The sequence below is a fragment of the Phalacrocorax carbo genome, chromosome 7 (assembly GCF_963921805.1).
Source record: "Phalacrocorax carbo chromosome 7, bPhaCar2.1, whole genome shotgun sequence".
Classification (NCBI taxonomy): Eukaryota; Metazoa; Chordata; class Aves; order Suliformes; family Phalacrocoracidae; genus Phalacrocorax; species Phalacrocorax carbo.
This window is the reverse complement of record NC_087519.1, coordinates 28,315,251-28,332,536: the sequence shown is the minus strand read 5'-3', so window position 1 is coordinate 28,332,536 and position 17,286 is coordinate 28,315,251. Positions and strand designations below refer to the sequence as shown.

General features: G+C 41.0%; 2 protein-coding genes across 9 annotated transcripts in view; both read left to right on the top strand.

Annotated features, from left to right (window-relative positions):
• Window positions 1-1,893: 1,893 nt before the first annotated feature.
• On the top strand, window positions 1,894-5,571 carry POLR2D (RNA polymerase II subunit D). The gene is made up of 4 exons (XM_064457258.1): window positions 1,894-2,033; window positions 3,445-3,625; window positions 4,076-4,171; window positions 4,943-5,571. Exons 1-4 carry the CDS (start codon window positions 1,961-1,963, stop codon window positions 5,019-5,021), a joined length of 429 nt encoding a protein of 142 aa, XP_064313328.1. The 5' UTR covers window positions 1,894-1,960; the 3' UTR covers window positions 5,022-5,571.
• Window positions 5,572-7,428: 1,857 nt separating this feature from the next.
• WDR33 (WD repeat domain 33) overlaps window positions 7,429-17,286 on the top strand; it is a 72,025-nt gene continuing 62,167 nt past the window's right edge. For 3 of the 8 annotated variants that reach the window (XM_064457250.1, XM_064457248.1, XM_064457247.1), the window contains exon 1: window positions 7,433-7,641. The gene's annotated coding sequence lies outside the window, so the exon portion shown is untranslated. Of the gene's footprint in view, window positions 7,642-17,286 lie in introns of all 8 variants that reach the window. The other 5 variants (XM_064457245.1, XM_064457244.1, XM_064457246.1 and 2 more) reach the window with 4 other exon arrangements.

Sequence of the window (17,286 nt, the reverse complement as noted above, 5' to 3'; positions counted from 1 at the left end):
AAATATGCCTGAAACTTCCTATAGTCATTCACTTCATTTTAATCTATCTCATCATCATCTTTTATGCACATTTCCCAATCAAATTGATAAATGCTGAAACAGTCATTACTAGTGAGGAAGAAGCTAGTGCATTTTAAAAATAGCAAAGGAAAAGCCAGGTATTGTGTTATGTTTGGTTTGCTGCAGTAACTGAACAATATTTACTGTGGTGTTAGAAAAGCATTTTTAAAATTCTTTAAAAAAAGCGGGGGGGGTGGGGGCAGGGATGCAGGCTCCATTCAGAAGTTATCTTATTTGTGTCTTATTTGACTCTTGAGACTTTAACCAAACACATAAGTGATAATGAACCTTTATCTTTCATGATAGCCTCTTTAGCTGTACCTAGAAACTCTTGCAAGTGTCTGGCTTTCTCTTAATTGTTTTAATTTTTGTATACTTAAGTAGAACAGATCCTTGGGGGGAAAAACAAAAGCAAAATTAATAATGTAAACCTCTGCAAGCTACCTACTGCTCTGAGAATCATTATGTTCTGAGTAGATGGGTTATTTGAAAAGCCATCAGGATTCCAAGTGATTTTAAATGCTACTCTCATCAATATGGCAGGAATACTCATTTTCTTGTAAACCTAATTGAAATTGTTTAATTTGCCAGATGTTCCCTGACACATTTTCATTCCATCTTCCTGAACGTCTTTCTGCTTGTACCACTTAACAAATTAGTTTTCAGTTTCCCTGCCATGCTCGTTTATCCAGATAACAAATATTAAAGATCTATGATTTGACCTCTTCACAATGTTATAGTTCATTCTTAATTCGTTCCTTTTCCCAGCATGCAGGAAACAATTCACCTAGATGCAAGTTCATGAGAACAGGACTCGTTTAATCAGAAATCCTCCAACAGTCTATTTTTGTCTTTCTTTAAAGGCACAGCATGACATAGTAAGGTCTGATAAGATGATTACTTTAAGAATCTTAGGCTGGTTAGGCATTTATGTGTGCTCTCCAGGGAAAATACTACTCCATAAGTTATTTTGCCGGCAGTGTTCCCATGACATAGTGTTGGGAGAACTATAATAATTTTCAGTCTACCTATGACTTTTAGGGGTCTGTAGGTTACTTCTGGCTAGGCTGAACGTCCCTTTCAAAGTGTGTTATTAATGGTATCAATACTCCTTCCTCAAAGACTGAAGTATACTAATCACAGTGAGCTAGGTAGAAATTCTGCCACAGACGGTTAGTGTTCCTAAGGTCAAGGTTTGCTATCTAGTTGGAGGATGTCCTGGTAGCAGAATGGAGCAGGCCGTAGCCCCCTGATCCACTTCTGGTGTGAATGAAGCCAGATAGGTGAAGATGCATCTGCTGCCTCAGTGGCCCCCAGGTGCTTCTGGGAAAATGCCTGCTGCTGTGCAGAGCTGATGAGGGGAACCTGCACAGTTTTGAGCTCTAGTTATTTCCCAAATGATTGACCTAAAGGAGCCTTCCTCTGGGTTTGCTCACGTAAAAGGTGGACATGGTTTCCCTCAGCATTCCCTCCACAGCCTGCTCTCTCGGGCAGTGGCTTATGCGTTTTAAGAGTTGGGGCCCACGACGTCTTGGTCTGTCACAGTCATTTGGCCTGTCTTCACAGAAATAAAGCTCCAGCACCCCGCTGCTTTCGGTCGGTCGAACCTTGTTTCTAAGCGAGCTTAAACACACCCGTGAGGGCTCTCTGTTGCGTGTGGGTGCTGAGGGGCCCTGTTCCCGCCGCTCCCTCTCGGTGCCCCACAGGGGTAACCGCGCTTTTTTACACCCCCTGCAACACCAGCCGGGTACAGCCCCCCCGTCCGCGCCCTCCCGGCACGGCTCACACACCGCTCCTCCCGCTCCCAGCCACCCCCGACCCATCTTCCCTCAGTGCCGAGCGGCTCCGCGGCGGCGGCTCCCGCTTCCGGGCGGCGGGGCTTCCGGTGCCTGCTGAGGCGATGGCGGCGGGCGGCAGCGACCCGCGGGCGGCCGACGTGGAGGAGGACGCTTCGCAGCTCGTCTTCCCCAAAGGTGCGCTCCGAGGGGGAACGTGGGCGCCGTTCCGGTCCAGGCGGTGCTTGGCGGCTGGTGGCTGGCGGCGGCCACCGGGTATGGCGCGGAGCCCGCGGCGTCTCTCAGGGAAGGAGCTCTCCCTTCCCCGCGTCGCCGAGCGGCTCCTCGGAGCGGAGCGCTGCCCGGCCGCAGCACCGCCCCGCCAGGCACAGATAACGCCAGCCACAGACCCCAGGTCTTAAAAGTCAGGGGTAATAAATCACGTATCTAATGAAGAAACCCATGATTGCTAAAATATGGCTGTTCTTACGTGGCGCACTACGTGTCTGTACAGGAATAAAAAATTCTTCGTATGAGGTTATAGCAAGATTCTTGATTTTTGATGAAACCATTACTTTTTAATCAATGTTTCTTGACAGTGGGATAGCGCAGCATTTTTGGAAACCAGCTGTCCAGAACCTGAGTTGTAACTAGGGACACTATCGGTCTGTGCATTTTTTTTTTTCCAGAAAACTATTTAGTATAAGGTTCAGGGCTGTATTAATTCCTCAGAGCTGCCCTGGAAGGGGGACGGGGGAGGGGGGATCCTGCTGCATTTTGAACAAAAAGCATAGACCTGAACAACAGGTTTTGGGCTATTTTTATACTAAAATCTATAGCCTACCCATGGTTAGCCCAAGTTACTTTACTGCTCCAGGCAAAGTAAAGGTTGGCAGTCCCTTTCTAGCACTGCCCTGTAGGTGGCTGCTCTTATGGTGCTGAAGGGTTTCCCGGGATGCTATCTCTGATCCTGCTGCCTTGAACAGCTTGCATTGCTGATGTTGAAAGACCTTCTTGTTATTGGAATAAATACCATGATGATTATGAGGATGATGAGCAAAACCAAGGAAAGTTGACTAACGAGGGGGAGAAAATCTGTTAAGATTGGTTAAAACTTTTTTTCTGATAATAATAAAGTGAAGCGGGTTAATTAACCTTTCATTAAAAGACGCCTTTTAAAAAATATTCAGCAGCATCCACATTTACTTTCAGAATTCCTCAGAGACTTCCAAAGACTGCAGAAGTCACTCCTGAATTTTTTAAATATTACAGTTCTAAATATTTTTTTTCTAAAACATGTCATATATTGTTTAATGGGTGAAGAAAACATGGCAAAAATGTGTCAAATCAGAAGGTTAGGGCTGCAGATGTTACATGTGTGGTCAAAAAGACAAACACGTGGATTGTCACTCAAAATGGTGTAGTTTTTATCAGCATTTTCAGTACAAAATGCTGCCCAGTCACCGATAAAAGGGCTTGCAGAGTTATAGTGAAAGAAGTTATTTCCTTATTGGCCAAAGCTAAATTTACATAGAAAACTTCTGTAAGTAGACTTTTTTTCATCCATGCTTTACCTTTTTTATGCTGATGTTCGCTTGTTCAAATGTAGAATTTGAAACTGCAGAAACTCTTCTAAATTCAGAAGTACATATGCTTCTTGAGCATCGTAAGCAGCAGAATGAGAGTGCAGAAGATGAGCAGGAGCTGTCAGAAGTCTTCATGAAAACCTTGAACTACACAGCGCGCTTCAGCCGCTTCAAAAACCGTGAAACCATTGCTAGTGTCCGTAGGTGAGTGGAAAAGTTAGGGTATAAGACTATGCTGGAGAATTTGGTGTGTAATATTGATGTTGCTTTATGAAAATATAGTTTAGTGGTGTTTCCTGAGTTGTACGATATTTCTGAATCTTGTCTTGCTTGAGAGGCAAGGAATTTGACCATATTTCTTCATGGAGGGTTGTATTTTGTCTAGATCAAACCTTCTGAACTGCTTTGTTTTCAGTATTTAAATGACAGCTGATTGCAGTAAATGGGAGGATTTTCTAGACTTTGTAGAGTAATTCGGAGTTAACAGATGTGACTTTTTTCCTCTATGCAGTTACATAATGAATCTTTCCTCCTGAAAAAACATTGACTTCAGTGCTAAAAGCAGAGAGCTAAAAAAGATATCTGGTTTGGTTTATGCTCTTCTATATTTCTAGCTTACTTGTTATGTCACCAAATTATGGTCTCTCCTTACAGTTTGCTGCTCCAGAAAAAACTCCATAAATTTGAACTGGCGTGTTTGGCTAACTTGTGTCCTGAGACAGCTGAGGAGGCGAAAGCTTTGATTCCTAGGTGAGCATTTATATATTGTAAAAGGACTGCTTTATACTTTCCTGTGATCTAAAGCCAGCTATGGGCAGATGCCCTCTCTCCAATCCATCTCTGTTGATGGAAAAACTTTTTGGTCTTTGTCTCTCTTCACCTATCCATTGATCTGACAGTGAAGCAATCTTTGTATGTGCCCTTAATGACACTTTTGACATTTACTGAATTAAGTGTAAGCAGCGTAAATTGGGGTTCTTAGCGCACTTAGCTGTGTTTGGTTACGTTTTGGTTTTTTTTCTCTTGGAGCAAATGACGTTGCTCCTATGAACTGTTTTGTGGGTAATGTACAGGGGAGCAGTTACTTCTTCATATCTTGATTTGTTACCTTATGGCCTGAGATAGAGGAGGGAACAAAACACATATCTGAAGTACATTTTCTTCCTTGTATGCTAAGATTTCATAGCAGGACTAGACTGGTTTATGAGCATGAGGCTATATGGACTTTATTTAGAGGGCTGTTTAAACCTGCACCTGCCTTGCCTTTTTGATAAAATGTTTTGAAATTATTCAACAGAAAGTTCTGGGAAGGGTGGGGTTTTGTCATTTAAAGAGGAGGCACTGCAAGGGGATTAGAGTGGTATTTGTACAGTATGTTCTAGGCGGTTCCTGGTGGTACCATACAGGTGGGTAACGATGGTGTTGAGACTGACGGGAGAGAATTATGGCTGGCTGAAATGAATCCAGGGGTGAGATTGTTTCTAAAACCTTTAACGTACCCTTATTGTTCTTACCTTGCAGCCTGGAGGGCCGATTTGAAGATGAGGAATTACAGCAGATTCTTGATGACATTCAGACTAAACGCAGCTTCCAGTATTAAGGTTAACCCTCAAGCCCTTTATCTGAACAGAAAAACCTGGGAACTTGGACTGTTTCTCAGCTCTCTGGACCATCCAGCTCCTGGCTGAGTAAGGGGAGTTGTGGATACAGGGTACTCTGGTGCTGTGTCACCCACGGCTGCATTCAGACTGGAGATCAGTGTAGTCCTTTTGGTTTGTTCCACGTGTATGTTGGTAAGGATGCCTGTATTGTGAGAGCCAAAGGACCTGAAAAGCCTTTCCCAGTGGCTCAAGTATTTGTTTCTTCCAAATCCCTCTCCCTGATTTGGGAATTTTCAACATATTTCTGGTTTTTAGCAGAAATATAGGTGTGAATTCTTTCTTTTTTGTGAACTTCTAAAAGGGGTGGAGAAACTTGTTCTTGACTCTTGGAAGGTTTAGTGACGGGCAGCATCAATTTCTGTGGTGTTTTTTTTGGGGGGCTTGTGTTTGTTTTTGTTTTTTTTACTGTATGATCAGGACAGTGGATTTTTACAGCTTCAATAATTTTCTATTATTGTTTAGTGTCAATTAAAATATATTTCTAATTAAGGCTGTGTGTTTTATAAACATTAGGTGCATATTATAATTTTAATGAGGACCTTTCTGATAAACAGATCCTGTGATTATTAACCTGTGTTGGAGATTGGGGACTCCAAGTGTGTAATAATGCAAATACTATTTAGGACAGTTCATACAGAAGATTTATTAACTACGATCACAGTGAGAGAACATTTGGGCAGCATCTCTCTCTCTGCTCCCCTGTTCTTTGCCAAGTGCTTGCAGAGACCCAACCTATATACTGTTTCAGAAACGAAAAAGGTGAGGAAAACTAGTCATTCCGATGTTAACAAATCCCTGTGTCCATCCTGGGAGGGATGGACTCCTTAAGTAGCTTGTTAACTGCCACCATCCTAAGAAGGAATCAAACAGTAAATAATGTGACACCAACATGGTTCTTGGTAAGCCTGTGGGAGCGGCACGACCAGTGTTATCTTAGCTCTGAAGGGGGGAGTTGGCAACAATCACAGACTGTTAGCTTTTAGTTGAAAGGAATGTTCTTTTAGTTAGGATAGACTTCTTAGCCAGCCCTCTTGAATCTTAACTATTAATAATTTCACCACCACACCTGGAAGAAGGAAAATTTTGCAGGAAAGAACAGCTGGGACAAAGAGGAAGACAGGTGTGTTAAGGCACTGTTTGTGATGATAAGCAACAGAGTTTCACTGTTGCAAAAGGGAGAGGAATATGATATTATTTCATCTCTTACTGGAAATTTAATGTTGTTGCCATGCTAGAAGGCTAAGCTGTTTCATGACAACTGGTTGGGCAACCTCAACTGAGGCACCCTGCCTCACTGCAAATAGCATTTATTCCTGTGTTTCAGTGGCATCACATCTCCTGCAAGCCAATAAACCAGACATGCTTTTCTCATGAACTACAGTAACTTTAATTGGATCAGAGTAATAATAACGAAAGAATAAAGATAAAAGCAAGGTGTCATGATGAATCATTTTATAAAGCTCAGTGGCCCCTTTTGATACAGGATAAGCTTCCCAGTAGCTGCTCCTGCTGTGACTCAGTTTGCCATGGAAAATCTTCAGGCAGCTTTAAGACATTTTTGTCTTTTGAATACACAGGCTGTCATATCTTAATGAGAGCTCATTAAAAAAACCCAACACTCTAGACCTTTTCACCTCCACTTCTGGGTAAAAGGACGTAATAATTATAATCGGTAGGCGTTACTACTTGTTCATTCCTTTGTAAGCTAACGTAAGGCTCCCGAGGAGGAGTGTAACAAACTCGGTGATCTGAAAGTGAACTCAGGAGATTTGCACCATTCTCCACAGACAGATAATTATGAGCATTGAGATTACATGTTCTTGATTGTTGAGCTTTGAAACCTGGTCATCAGGACAGGGAAGGGGAGATGTCCACGGACATTGTGCGTAGTGCCTGACTGGTGAACATGCAGAGTATTACCCCGAAGCAGTGCAAAAAGAGAGCTATCTGAGACCTGGAAGGCAATGCAGTTTGGAAACAACGTTTTGTCCAGCTGCTGGTACAACCCGTTTTGGAGAGGCTGGAGCCAGCAGACACGGCGGCGGAGGCCATGTTCCCCATAGCGTTATCAAACCACAGCCCCGACGGGCGTCGGGGATTGAATTTTGGTCATCCTTTACCGAATAGACCGCGAAGGCTACCCTCCTCCGCCGACACCTCAGCGGACGGCGGCCCCGTTTCTCAGCGCCGCCCCGCCACCTAACAGTGCGCATGCGCCCGCCTTTTCGCGCCTCCGCCTGCTGAGAGAAGGGGCGGGGGAAATCGGGGCTTCCGGCGGCAGGCTCGCGGAAGCTGCGGGAGCCTCGCCCTGGGCGCCTGCGCACTGAGCGCCCCCTTCCATTCGCCGTGCCCCCACGGGAGCTGGCACCGCTTCTCACGCCGCCCGAGCGTGCTGACGCAGGGCGCGTGCGCCGCCCGGTCGCTGGTGGGGGAAGGAAGATGGCGGCTGGCCGCGGTGGGGGCTCGTGAGGCGGCGGCGGCGGCTTCCGGGGCCGGAGGGAGGAGGCGAGTGGCGAGGCGGCGGGGCGCGGGGTCGGTGTACGAGGGACCGGCTGGACGGTGAGTGTGGGTCGGTGCCGGGCCGCTGGCGGGGCGGGTGCGGGGGTGAGCAGCCTGGGAAGTGCGGCTGCCTCCGCCATTTTTAGGCCGCGACCCAGAAGCGGTGGGGCCGGGGCCGCGGAGAGGCCGAGTCCTGGCGCGGCGGCGCGCCGCTGACGGCAGGGGGTGGGTGCGACGGTGAGGGGCTGTGGGGCTGCCCGGGCTGCAGCGCTCTCGGGAGCGTGGGGCCCGGGCCTTGTCCGCCGGATGAGCTGAGCGCAGGGCCCGGCTCTACGGCGCCGGGCCCCCGGGGCGGGGTGGGGTGTGCTGGAGGGCTGAGGCGGTGGCGAAGATTAGGGATGGGAGCAGGCAAGTGGTACCCTTTCCTGCCTCCTGCGTCTGGTGTGTCTGCTGGTGGCTTCGCCCGAGGCTCTCAATCCTGCCCTCTTCTACTTTTCTTTTTTTTTTTTACCATATTCTTCTTCTCTCTGCCTGAGATTTGAGCGACGATCGGGTTGTGACTGCTTGAAGATACGGCTTAGGAAGCTCTGGCCATTACGGGTAGATACAGCCAAGCGTAGCAGGCACTTGCTTATTTTGAGAGGGTGGGTGGATTTAATTACAATATGGTGGCACATTCCACTGTTTGAGACTCACCAGTCCATGATTATGACATGGGTAGCAAACCTAGGTGACCTGTTAAGTTCGAAAAAATGCTTCAGCGTTTTTCTGTTGGACTCATTAAACTTCTTGAAACTTCTTGAAGATGGATGTTATTTGTCTCCTGCTGACTGTTAGCCTCTTTGTTATGAGTAGCTAGCTGTGCGGTTTCAAATACAGTATTTTGAAATACTGGTACTCATTTGAGCACATCTGTTTGTCTTACAAAAGTTTTCATAGGTAAGTAGTTCTGTACTCTACTGGTTTTGTACCTCATCATATCCTTAATAGTAATTTGTGAGTAGTATTTGGGAATCTGTTTTCCTGTGTAGACACTAGTCCCTCATCCTTCTCCTTGCAACAGATGTTTGTTGTTTTATGCTTTTCCTACCTCAAACTATTCTGTCCTTCCTTTAAGAAAGGCAGTGCAGCGTGTGTATTTGTCAGAGCGTTTACAGTATGCAATCAATATTGTGTCAAAATACTTTGGGTTTCCCACTTCCTGAATTCTTTATCAGCTAAATTGACTTTTACTTCTCAACAGTTTGCTGCAATATTCTGCCATCATCTTTAATATAAGAATATATAATCATAAAGCATATTTTAAAACCTGGTTCTTAATATCTTGTTCAGTTGTGCTGTAGTATTTCTAATGGGAAAATCTGAAAACTACTTTTCATTTAAACACTCAGCATGATAAGAAATATCTTGCATGTCTTTAATTGCTTTGCTATTAGGATTTTGGAAGTTCTCTGCACAACTGCTCTACAGTTTAGAAGGTAAGTTTTACACAATCTTCCTGCATTTGACAGTTTCATAAGTGGAAGGAAATACAGGATTATATTAAGACCATCAATGTTGAGAAATAGATATTGAAAGATAGGGGAAAAAACCAGATCTCTGAGCTGCAGAGAATGTTAGGTGCTAGTAAGTAGTTCACATTTAATACTCTCCTCCTAGAGCTGCTAAAACCTTTTAACCTAAATGTAAGTCACTATAAACAGTTAAAGTCTTTCCCTGTTAACTGAAGTTTTGTTCCTCCATTGAATCCCTGCACCAGTAAACACTAAGACTTTTTGGACCGTTGCAATTGAGATTTTCTCATCAGTTTTGTATCCCTGTTTCAGCAGAAGTTAGCACAGGAAATAATAATGTAGAGGACCTAGAAGACCCTTTTTTTGCTGCAGCAAAGAGAGGCCTTGATATGAGGAAGAGATGGGAAAGCTTCTCTTTTGTTCCCATCTGTAGCAGATATCTTAGTCTTCTGGCTCACCTGAAAAAAAAAAATGTCGTGGAGAAGGCTTTCAGTTGAATAGGAATATGGAAGGAATACAGTTTGACTTTTTACTGAGATGATTTCATGCAAAATATTTCAGGTTTGGATCTGTTAGCCACAGGGTTTGTGTCTAGAGAATTTCTATAGTTGGTTCACTAATTCTGGAAGTGAAAATAATTTTAGCCTTGCCCAGATGTTATTCTAGCTTATAATTTAGAAAACTACATATCTTTGTGCAGGAAAGTGGTAAAAAAAGCTGAAATCTTCATCTGTAGTATGTTTGTGAATTCTACAAGGTTTGTCCTTTACTTGCCGTATTTGAATTCCTGATACTGTATAATTTTGTTATAGAAAGTTTTATACAAAGTAAAAATACAGATATGCAGGATTGGTAAAATTAATGAAGAAATGTCATTTATAAGTAAACCTCAGTTAAACTGAACATTGAGAGCTTAATGGTGGGACAGGTATGGTAAAGATCTTTCAAAAGATTAAAACACTAAAATAACTTGAGTTCTCTTACATTGAGAATCTCTGAAAGTAAGAGGAGAGAAGTAGGCTTTTTGATAGCTAGAGTTTCTTTGTTTGTATTTTGTTTTTATTCATTTCACTTCAACTTAGAGCATCCATGATACCACATTTTTAAAATGGTGCTAAACTTACAAGCAATCCATTCTTGCTCACTAGTATTTAAAAAGAACTAGTCAGCATTTAATAGAATGTAATTTCTGGTTCAACCTGCTCCCCACATTCAGACTGGGTGTACCGATCATTCTGTTGTGAAACATGAAATGTGATATGAGGTATATGTTTACCAGGAAAGTAAGCTAGTTTCTCTTCTGTTGTGCAGTATTACTTTTGATAACATGTTTAGTGTAAAGACAGTGCTATAGCATACTAGAAGCCTGCATTTTTGTGGAGGTTGTAATTAGAAAAGTGGCTAAGTATTCCAACCCTCTGTTGTTTGCTTATTTTAAAAGGTTTCATTTCAAGCTTTTTTCCCTTGTCTAAAGGGAACTTGATTTAAAGAAGGGGGGAAAAAAAAACCACAAACACAAAACTAACCTAGGAAAAAATATTAAAACTGTCATACTTCTTAATAGCTTAAGCACAAGTCAGAACATACAAGCTTAAATCTACTACTGACTTGATACTTTCGCTTGAGCCATTATACTTTTTTAGTACAGTTCCTTCTTATTTGCTTGGAGTGATCACAGTTATGACTTGTAAGGCATTTTCTGAATGTGAAGGGGTACTAGAGACCAAATTATTTTATGCTTTGAAACTGTTAACTGGTATTGTTCCTGTTTTACCTCTCCACCAAACTATAAAATAGAAGTATGATTCTGTGTAGTAAGAATGGCCATGATAAACAGATCATAGTTTATCTAGGAAGCTATGTAGCTGGTTTTCACTTAAGAGGAAAAAAAAAAAACCCAGACCTTGTTGAACAGGAAGAGTAAGTGCCAACTTCCATAATATGGGATAATCTTTAATGCTGAAAATCCATCTAAATATACTTTAAGGATTGAAAAATGTATCAAGTGTAATAATAATAAATTGTACTGAGTAAGTTGCAGTTAAATCTTATCAGAAATTGGGGGTTCTCTTCTAAGCAGTTTCACGAGCCACTGCTTTAATCACAATTTCTCTCACTTGTGGGAAAAAGACTTGCTCTACAGTATTAAACTTTACTGTTGCCTAACCTTGATAAAACTTTTTTGTTGTACACAATCGTTGTTTCAAACAATTACATGGAGGTGTTCTTACCCATATAGAATACAAAAAGTATAAGCAATTTTTCACATTCTTCAGACACAAATGAAAACTCCCTTTCCTCTCTGGGTACTTATATACTGCAACAAGTAACTCTGGTACATTTTTTTCCTATCAAAAAAGGAGTTAGGAGTACATTTCAATAGGATTTTTTCCCTTACACTGCTGTTAAATCTGAATGCTTCTCACTTTCTGTTTACTTTTAATTAGTGAGTTAATTTTTATATGAAGAACAACATACTTGTCATGAGCTCATTGCTGTTATTTAATCATCTTCACTGTAATGAAATGTGCTGGTTCAAAAAAATAAGTTCTGTTAACTTTGGAAGCTTTGAAAATGTTATGAGTAGAGTAGTAAATTTGATGTAACCTGGATTTTTTAGTTCTTTTAAAATCATAATATTCTGCTGCCTGTCTTCTCTTGGTACCCAAGTTCATACAATGGTGCGGGCAGCTGTACAGGGGGACCCTTTCTGTGAGCATAAGTATGATGTTGCTTTGGTTTTAATCTCTCTGTTTTCTGGTTTGGCCTTAAACGCTGGTACTGGAACCAGTGAGATGGTAGGGAAGGAGGAGGTGATGGGAACTATCAGTCTCTGCCATAGCATTGCCATATAGTGCACTGAGTAACTGTAACCACGTGTTGAGAGGCAGTGTCCTCTCTTCTTAGTTAATATGGCAGATCAGCTCTTTATAAAATACATCCCTAAATATTTAAGATCATGTCTATTTAGTACCAAGTTTTAATTCAAGGCAATTGGTCACGAAGCTTGGAATTTAGATTGTTCTATGTCACTCGCCTGTAACCTTGTCCAAAAGTGAGTTACCCCTGAGTTTGTGGCAGGATAGGCCAAAAGCAGTTCTGCAACTAAAAGTAAAGATGTTTTGACACTTATCAGTTCTGTATATTAGTGTGTTATACGCCTCAAGATGAGCACACATATACTTGAATTAATCCACGTTTCTTGGGTTTAAACATTTAAGGGTTCCTTTAAATAATTCTCCCAAATCCAAAAGAAACACGATACAGAAGAATATGTTAATGTCTTTTTAAAGGGAGGCCAGAGGCTGGGTAACAAGGCGTCTGTAGTATTTTATGGATTTGATGTAGTTGTGTTCACTATGAAGACTTGGCAACACAGTGATTTGTATTTTAGTGTGGGTGTATGAGTATTCATCTACAAATCTGAGTCTGGCTGGAGCTGCACTTTGGGTTGAATAAGTAGTGCCACAGCTCCAGCTGATGCAAGTGTGTGACCTACAGCCTGCAGCTCTCCTGTCCCATATATGTTTGCAGTCATCTAAACTGTCATTGCAGCCCAAAGTGGTAACTTCCCCTGCTTCTGGTAGTTTGTGGTTTGTTTTTTTTTTTCCTGTGTCAGTACAGGCATTCCTGGAACTCCATACTAAGTTGGCTGAGAAGCTGCTCTGGATTTTGACTAAAATTAGCAAAAAGGGTGTCTTAACACACAGTGGTTCCTTAGGCGGATGGCCAGTGTGGTCACCAGAAGTTTGCATTGGCTTAAAGGAGGGGTAATGTAGGACATGACCACACAACAGGGGTCAAGGCAGGGCTGCTTTTTTTCATGTCAGCAGTTTTAGGTTGTGTTTGGGTCATTATGGAGCTTGATCTCAGCCATCCTCTAGACTCTTCCTACCATTGTCGTCCCTCCCCCACCACCAGTAAAAATCACCAGTTAACTGTGAAAATGCCTTCTTTACTATTGGGGCATGTTTGTAAGCAAACCATTACACTACTTTGCAGAGACTAGTGAAATCTTATATCATAAGAAAAAGTAGATTGCCCAAATTTGCAAGTAGGAGGACTGCAGACTGAGTAAGTGTTAATATAGTATGTTCATTCTGTGATGTTTGCGCTGTTCCCTAAATTAGGCAGTTTGGAGTTAAATTCATAATTGAGTCAGTCATCAAACCATGTTTTGCAATCTTTTTCTCCTGGCAAATGCAAATATTTTGGTCTCCTCAGCAAACTTAAGCCTAATAAATAAACAAGCTATTGATTTCTAATAATATATTTTGTAGACTCTTGACTAATAAACCACAGCTGCCAAGCTTTCTGTACAGTAAGATGAAAACACTGACCTAGAACTGGTGACTGAAGTGCTGCTTTTGCCAGGAAAGCCTCCTGATATTCTTAAGGCAGGTGATATGAAGTAGGAAAGAAATGCCAAGGAGTTTTAGACCTTTGGAGAACTTAGTTTTCAAAACTGAAGCTTTCTGGTGGCATGCATTTCTACTGAATTGTCATTCCCATGGGGAGCTTGACTCTTCCTGTAATTGGGGAAAATCTTGTACTGAACCCCTGTTCTTTGAAAGGCTTTGAGTGGGATCGATGTACATGAACTTGAATTTCCTTTACTGAATAATGTATTGATAGAGAAGATGAACACATGCTTTTATTGAACAGTGCTAAATGGTGAATGTGAAAGCTGTTTACTAAAGAAGCTTACATGTGGTTGTTGAGCAGTGCATATATAACTTCATAATCCTATACAGGCATTTGCATGGCTTGTAATTCACAAGGAGAGACCAGAAAACTTATATTCCTGGAAAAGTTGGCTGTGTGCTTCCAGTTAAAAGCAAGTGTATTTCTAATTCATTTTCACTTGTATGACTGAGTGGTGTATACATCAGCCATCAATTTAGAAAGTGTTCTAGGACTGAAAGTTTGTTTATATAGAAGAATCTGTTGACTATGTTTTAGAATATGCATGTTTCTGACAAAACTTTCAGAACTGCTTGAGTGGTTTTATGTAGACTTTTAAACACTGAGAGCTTAAAATTACAATAATTATCACAGTTTATTTTTCCTATTTTAAGTTTGTTCCTCATAAAACAGTTTCTAGCCTAACCAATAGCAAACAAGGATTATGCATTGATGTTCTGCACCGAACTGTGGCAAAAGAGTAGTTTACATATACACTAGACTTTTAAATCTTAATTGGAGCAGATAATGAGAAGCTACACTTTTGAATTCTGTCTTTATCCACATAAATAATCTACAGTCAGAACTTCACTTGATCAAAGTAATTTAGAAGTGCTGTTTTCTTTCAGTTTCCATAATTTAGGAGGTGTTTGGTTTGATGGTTGTTTTTGTTTTTTTAAACCCTTGATTCACCAGTAAGTCAATAATGGGAAGCATTGTTAACTTAAGTATGGTTTGAATTTCTAGCAGGGTCTGTAAGGCTTGTTTAGCATAATTTTGTGATTTGATAAAGTTTGAATCTTTCCGATTCTGCTACTCTTGCTTAAGGGTGTGTCTGTATTAGCGATGTCTGGGCATAGCAACTGTAGGTATTAATTTGAAGCTTTTGCTATAAACAACTACTAATGTAATTGCTCAAAAACCTTGAGTTTTGCTTTGGGGGGGATAACAAATGTCTGTCTTTGATAAATCTTTGAGATTCTGCTACATCTTTTTATCAAAAGAGAATAAAAAACGCTTTTGGGGGGGAATCTCCTTGGATATTGCTTGGAAAATACTGTGGGGTGGCATGTTATAGGGCATTAATTCTGCAGTGTGGCTGTAAAAGTGTTTAGTATCTTTTCTTATATTGAATACATGAAGTATGTAAATAATCCTGACATGTCCAGAAGATGGAGGCTCTGTAGCACAAAGCCTCCACTTCTGGATGTGAGTTAGCCAGGGTGTAGACATGGGTGGTGAATGGCTTTTACCATTAAAATATGCAATTAAATAAAAAGTTCTTTTTTCTTTAAGTGTTCTACTGAAGTATAAAATCTCTTTTTGGAGAGAGAAGTAGAAAAATAATCTTTGAAGTATGGTTAATAACTACTGAAAAACATTGCTTTTAGTTGTGGTTTTTTTACCTTGTTACACATCTCATTTACCATAGAAAGGCATATTTTCTCACATGATCACCCATGATAGCTCCATTTCCCTTCCTCCTGCTTCCCCTTCTGGACTTAGTTTCTTAGTTACAGAAACTTAAGATGCTCTTCTACCTTTATTTGGCCTACAGACTGGTATGGCAAACAGCATTGCTTTGTCAGAAGACTGGCCCAAGTAACACTAAGGTGGGGACAGGAAGAGCATTCTTTGGGTCTCTTACTGCTGTAAACATTTGCTTTTACATAAAAGTTGCAAGAGTTCTGCATATGTTTATTAAGCATTCAATAGATAAAGACTATGAAAGGTGAATCTTTATAACAAGTTACTCTTATTAGTTCCCAAGTCTTACTAAAAAGATTTTTATATTTTCTTGTCAGCATTGAATTTGCAACTCTTAGGGACACAGGTACTCAGCTTTGTTTACTATGGTAAAATGTTCTTCTGTTCCATAGTGTGAAAAGAATCAAACTATTAGATTGTGTGGACTTTATCATCAGAATCTCACTACATTGTTTATGAAGTAAAGATAGTGGTTGCTGTGTTTCCCTACTGAAGTTTTGTCCTGCAAACTGCTATAGTCCTCCTACTCCTTTTCCTTTCCACTGATCATAAAGTTCTCTGAAGACTTTTTGGTAGCATTTCTTGCCACTTTGGGTTTTTTTTTAATCCTCTACTTCCCTCCCACCCTGCCCCCACTGTTTGTGTGTTTTTTATAAATGAGGGTTTGAGTCTTATAAGGAGTTGTTTCCTACCAGGAGCTGTGTATAAACAAATGAAAGCAAAATGGCTTCATTTCTTCTGTATGGTACCCAAATAATAATTTGTCTCTAGAGTCCAGTAAAGTTCCAGTTCAGTCATAAGTGAGCTGAGGACGAAAGATGATGACAGTCTGGTGATTTGGGGTTTAGATATCTAAACAGTAGCACTTGAGTCAAGAGGGACCTAAATATGCTTGAGGCATGGGTCATCAGAAACCTTCTGAAGATTGGCAAGGAGACGTGCAGAGTTCTTCATGTGCTGGCATAGCCTCATGGATTTGTACAAGCTGCAAATGACTGGCTGAATAGCAGTCTCACAGAAGAGGACCTCAGAGTTACTGTGAATGCCAAATTGAATATGAACTAATGGTATGTTCTCCTTATAAATAAGGTGAACTGTGTATTGGGTGAAACTAGGAGCAGCATCCCAAGCAGATTGATCTGTGATTTTATTTTTTTAACCAAGTTTAATGTTAGTTCAGCAGGTCCTGATGTAATACCCAGCTGAAGAATATCTTGATATTTAGGACTAGCAAGGATGAGAGGCCTTTTTAAAATATTTTTTCATGCTATGTTATGTCATTTAAAAGTTAGTCCTAAAGTTTTGTTTCCTGACAAAATGGTAGCTCCAAGGTAAGGCAGCATCAGTAATCACTTCAACATGAAAACCAAGCTGGATATATTTCATCCAGTTAAGTTGAATTGCTATTACCATAGTGACTCACAGTAGTAAAAGACAGGCTGTGTTATGATACAAACGCAGGTCTTGACAAAAGCTAAGCAGGAGTCAAGATACAGCAATATATTGGTAGTCTAGAGGGAGGAAGAATATTGTGCTGTTATTAAAAATTATTAAACTGTTTTGATTAACTTAAAGCAAAACTATCAAATCAGTAATACTGAAATGATGTCAGTAGACCAAACCCTGTTCATCTTCTAACTAAGGTTTAGGTGCAGTCTGCCAAACATCCTTTTGCTGCAATTGGTTACGTCCAAGCTTGTTTTGAAATACACTTCAAGAAACTTGCTGTACAAGATGCTTTTGTGAGGTGAAGAAAGGGAATTGTTCTAGGCTGTTTTACTTATGAAAGCAGTTTACTTTACTGTGGCCAAAGTGGTAAAGCATGACCTGTCTCTTAAGTCCTGTGAACTGAAGTATTTTGACATTTTTATGATGTACATAGCACCTGTCTTCTGTAAATATGTCTATTTTAGAATGAGTCACAGGTTTAATTTGAACATAAAATGAGGAATGTTTGAGATTGGATTATTAGGTAATTTGTTCAGAAGTAGAAATGCAAAATTTGGAGGAAGTGTTAAAT